Here is a 5000-nt window from a genome sequence, read left to right as displayed (position 1 = left end):
AGTGTCCAAACAAAACTGAGATTTTGCACATCCAACCCCCCCTCATTCAGTGTGAGGGTAGACGTGCAAAGACAAAGCCTTTATTCTCCATGGACTCCAAAATGGCCGTCGAGTGATAAAGATGAACTGACCTCTTTAGCTTTGTACGTTTTGTGTTCCCAAGGGAATTTTCCTTTTGTTTTTTCATACGTTACGCATACCTATGCACGTGCATAAGACGACATTTGAATGAAACTGTTCTCTTAGAGTAACATCCCGTGGTCTTAAATAGGAAAACAAAACGTACAAGCTAAAGAGGTCAATGACAACAAATTTTGCACCGCTATACAACATGCCCAAATATGTAAAAGGATATTTTTACTCCTCTGTTTATGAGCTCCACGTTTTTTTGGCATTAAATTTTGCGTGCCGGACAGAGCGGTTGGAAAAAAGACGATACAATTTGGCACTTCTCTTTGTCTAACCGTCTGATCTTGTGACGAATGACAAACACAAAACTTGTTTTTTTGAGCTTAGCAATTTACGCTGTAGCAAGGAACAAACTTTAGCTTTGTTCGTTTCTCATCGTAGGTGTATTGGACTGTCAATTTCATCCAAGTCAACCCTGGATCTTTACTGCTGGGGCGGACCACTTCATTCGACTCTACACATAACAGTTCAACAGGACAAACTACCTAAGGTTCGGCGACCAAGGAAAACCATGCTGAGTAAAACTTGTGTCTGGTCGACCGATTAAAGAAGCCTATAAAGGATTAGCAATCCCTTCTCTTGGTGGAATGCCAAGTACGCCCTACTTGAGTGTTTCACACCAAGCTAAAAGAAATGAACTGACAAATACATTATTACCAAGGATGAAATTATCCTTCGTTTATTTGTACATTATTTACAACGCAGCTCCAAGTATTTTACAGTTCTTAACTGTTCAAGCGCTGGGCAAAATACCAAAGTGAAGTGATTAGAGCTTGTTAACCCGTTTCTACTCCTGTAAAAAAATATGATCAACCAGATATTAAGTCTCTTTGTCCTTGGTCTGAGAATATTTCCTGTAAGATTATGACACTATCACGACACATCAGGCTGTACTTGTCTTTCCTGCTTGGCTGATCACCTTCTAAAAGAAAAAGAAAAGGTCACTTATACTGGTTTTTGTAGCACTGTACCCTCAGTAGTATTGCACTTTTTAGAGAAAAAGTGCCTCATTATTTTGGCCAAAAATGTGATCCTTTATCGTCTGCCGTGACGATAAAAATTAAGACTTGAGGAAATAAGTGAACAGTTTTTTCAAAAAATGTACATATTGCCTGCAGTTAATCCTGCCAAGATGAATTTAGTGTTTTTTATCAGTGGTTGCAAGGAACGTTACCGTGATGTACGAGGTTTAGTTTTAGTTTTCGAGTTTTTCACAATTTAGACCAAAAAAGTTAACATTTCCGTGATTCAAAAAAAAAAAAAAAAAAACGACGTTGTCGTTATCATTTCCAAGCCCTTCTTTCGTCTGTGCGTCAAGTAAAGCTGTGGTTTCTCTTCCTAAATTACACCAAACTTAACAATGTGGAAAAATAAATCAAACCTGGCAACAACTTTATTTTATCGAGTTTGTTCACTATTCCAGCCTTCTTTAGTGACACCTTGGCCTGAAAAACAAAAAACGAGATAAATTTCGTTAAACTGAATTGTCCATTTAGCAGATTTCTGAATGTCAATGGACCAGTTTCGAATTGTGCAGCAACAAATGAACAGACTCGAGGTTCAGGGGAATAATGAGCATGTTTGCTCAAAACAAAGGGAAATGCAAATTATTCCCCTGAACCTCGACTCTGTTCTTTTGTGTCAGCCCAATTCGAAACTAGCGTATTTTATCCTTGGGGGGGGGGGGGGGGGGGGCTGCTCGATCCTTAGGCAAACAATTTCTTTTCCATGAGTTTAAAAAACATGTTTGTTCGTTCACTGGGAGAATATTGAAAGTACAGCTTACCTTTTGACAATTGTGCAATAGTGCACATAAGGCTGACAGACATAGCGCTCTCAAGTACGTGGATGCGTTAGTCGTGTAATCCACAAGGAGAGAAAGGAGTTTTTCTGAAGAAAACACAATATGATATTGGTACCATAATCTAGTTACTTTACTGCCTCGTAGTGGGGAAATTTGGTTTTATCAAACGAGATGATAAGGTAAACTAACCATCGTAAGAAAGACTTGTGGGATGACGTTTCGAGCGATAGCCCTTCGTCAAAGAGAAGCTCAAATCTTTATTCCAAACATCATTGGTTTACTAACCTAACCTAACCAAATCGTTTGATAGAAAGAAACTTCCATAATCACTTTCAGCCTCGTTCCAGTTGTTTAAAGGGTGGACGGGGCTATACACTGGATTAATCACTACCCAGTCGGTAATTTAACTCATTTTGATAGCGCTATATACACAATCACTGGGGAGGAGGGGGGGAGGAAGAGCAGGTGCTTCCCAGGCGCCTTAGCAACGCTCTTATTTCCCATCTTCAGTTACGTTTCTAGCGACGCAGGGCTTGGCAAATGACAAAAGAGCGCGTGCGCGCTGAGGGAACGGCGAAGCAGGACTTTGGACTTATCACCATTCTCTCGCACTTTCGCAGCAAAAGCAAAAGCGCTTTTGACGAGTTTGAGAGGGAGCCTTCTGCAATAGAGCAATAAACACTGAGGGGAGTGGAAAAGAGTTTCACCGAAAGACAAAAAGGTAGGTCTCGATACCGTGCGACAAAAATAACAAGGAAAAAAACATCAATTATTATTGACAAATTTTATTTTACCCAGTTATACTCACCATTCACTAAAAGCACCGGTTTGCTAGCACCATGAAAACAGAGATTTCTTAGCACCAGTAAAGCCTTCTCCTGCAGCTGCTTAGCCTGAGATGTACTGAGGTCTAGCAGCCCCTCTACAGCCCCGGGGGTTTTGACAACGCCCTGTTGCCCATCGCTGAAGAAAGTGAGGTTCACCAAAAGGCCGAGCCAGCAAAGGGTCGCACCTCGGCTGATTGATCTTTGTTTGGCGTTAGTGCCACTCTTGAGAGGTTTTAACGAGGAAAATGGCTGGAGAAAGTTAGTCTGCAAAGCAAACACCGTGATTAAAATAACGTAAGAACAAATTTGAAGGATGAATTTAGTCTGAACTGCAAGGATGCTATATTTTTGCTCGCAAGCAGAAGGCTTGTAACCTCCTCCGAACGTTTCTGTTAAATACCAAGCACGACCAATCGATTCTTTATCAAAAGAAATGCAATCTGAATACAACGTACGCGATTCCTTAAGCAGGAGGGCTTCGCGTGAAACTCAAATGTTTGCCCTTTTCTTCTTGTGTGGTGCCACAGATTGTCTCTTATCGTTTTGTTTTTCGTTTCAAGATTTATACACGGCTTTGATATTTTTTTCTTTTTAAAAATCGGCCCTCTGGAACTAGGGTGCTTATTGGAAGAGCAATTGGAAGATTTCGATGAAAAGACCTTATGCAACATAAACACGTGCGGAAGACTACTTCTAAAAAATCGTAGGAGAGATAGACGATACACGCTAAGATGAAACCTGAGGCGACAGGGATACCAGTCATTTTACCCACCTTCCACAGGACTCCTCGGCATTCAGCGCTCAAGGCTGCGTTATTTAGCAGATTAAAAATGGCCCTAAACACAGCCAGATGTGTATCCAGTTCTGTACTAGTGCTGTTCTGAAGCTTACTGATTGTTTTGTTGGTAAGTTTAATTACGCTGTGCAGAAAGGTGCTTCCGCTTTGAAGTGACCGGCTCACGCTGCCTGGAACTCCTGTACTGCCAGCAATACGAGCTGACGCTGCAATAAAAGAGAAGAAAATTACCTAACAGCTTGTTGTCTCACACACTTACTCGCGGCTATCTACTATCAATTTTCATCTCGTGTCACGTTCGACGGACTGGACGAAAGATGATGTGCTCGCAGTCTCAGTTAAACAAAGAGCCGACAAAACCGTCATTGCCTGGCATCCACCGGTGTCGCGTCACTAAGAATCTGACTGGAATAAGACTACGAAGTGTTCGTTCTGAGCACATGAATTTGAAAACAGGTTCAGAACGGAACTCATCTGGTCATATTCCCATACATCCCAGCCATTTTCCAAAAAAAAAAAAAAGGAAAATAGGAGGAAATTAGCAGGAATATAGGAGATTTATAGGATTTAGGACAAAATATAGGAGTTCTATAGGAGGATTTTCAACCACTCACAGATAACATTCTTAGGTTGAAACACAATTTAATGAGTCTTGCATCATTTCGGAGACTAAGACACTAGTTTGCAATGTGTTCATTGATAAGACGATTTACAAACAAAAGTAAACAGTAATTGTCAACCGTCACATGACAACCCCTTATAACCTCCAAAAAAGGTCAGCCACTTATGAGAAGTTTAACTCCCAATAGTAACCAACATCAATGCTTATGAGAGTTTGTAAAATGATCACTAAAGGGAAAATGCTTTCATCTGTTATCAAACTCTCTCAACTAATTCTTTAAGGAAATGTATGAAGATCAGTATGATAATTTCTAAGTGGATATTGGGGCTTAAAGGGTTAACATATTACGATATATATCAAGAGATGACACATTTTGAATGAGAAACATTAAACACTTTCATTTTCCTTAAACTGTATTTATAGGAAATATAGGAGTTTTTGGCTCATGATAGGAGCTTTATAGGATCCTATAAAATAAATAGGAAAAATAGGATTTATAGGAAGGCTGGGATGTATGTATTCCTTATAGCTCTTTAACTATATATCAAAGGCCCATGAACTGCCGCTTTCAACAACAACTGAACCTCGAACTGCATTTAATGACATAGTCGCCGACAGCACGCGAATCTTTGACAACGTCAACTGAATAAAATTAATTCTCCCATCCCAATACGCGATTTGACCTTTCTTTACTGATAGGTCAGCCTTCACTGTAGTAATCCACAGAAGTAAGGATCGAAAAGGTTTATTAGGTTCTAAAAT

The 5000-nt window shown here is 40.1% G+C and overlaps 2 protein-coding genes across 2 annotated transcripts in view; one reads left to right on the top strand and one right to left on the bottom strand.

Moving 5' to 3' along the window:
* The window catches only part of LOC137995624 (ribosome biogenesis protein bop1-like), a 29972-nt gene extending 28387 nt beyond the window's left edge, over positions 1-1585 (top strand). The window contains exon 25 of the mRNA XM_068841153.1: positions 571-1585. Coding sequence (XP_068697254.1) covers positions 571-653 — 83 coding nt within the window. The 3' untranslated portion in view covers positions 654-1585. The remainder of the gene's footprint in view (positions 1-570) is intronic.
* LOC137995615 (rotatin-like) overlaps positions 975-5000 on the bottom strand; it is a 52367-nt gene continuing 48341 nt past the window's right edge. The window contains exons 30-34 of the mRNA XM_068841144.1: positions 3593-3822; positions 2802-3084; positions 1976-2079; positions 1571-1634; positions 975-1111 (exon numbers count right to left, since the gene is read on the bottom strand). Coding sequence (XP_068697245.1) covers positions 999-1111; positions 1571-1634; positions 1976-2079; positions 2802-3084; positions 3593-3822 — 794 coding nt within the window. The 3' untranslated portion in view covers positions 975-998. The remainder of the gene's footprint in view (positions 1112-1570; positions 1635-1975; positions 2080-2801; positions 3085-3592; positions 3823-5000) is intronic.

The sequence above is a fragment of the Montipora foliosa genome, chromosome 1 (assembly GCF_036669935.1).
Source record: "Montipora foliosa isolate CH-2021 chromosome 1, ASM3666993v2, whole genome shotgun sequence".
Lineage (NCBI taxonomy): Eukaryota > Metazoa > Cnidaria > Anthozoa > Scleractinia > Acroporidae > Montipora > Montipora foliosa.
The sequence above is the reverse complement of the archived record's forward strand: the minus strand, read 5'-3'. Positions and strand labels throughout refer to the sequence as shown.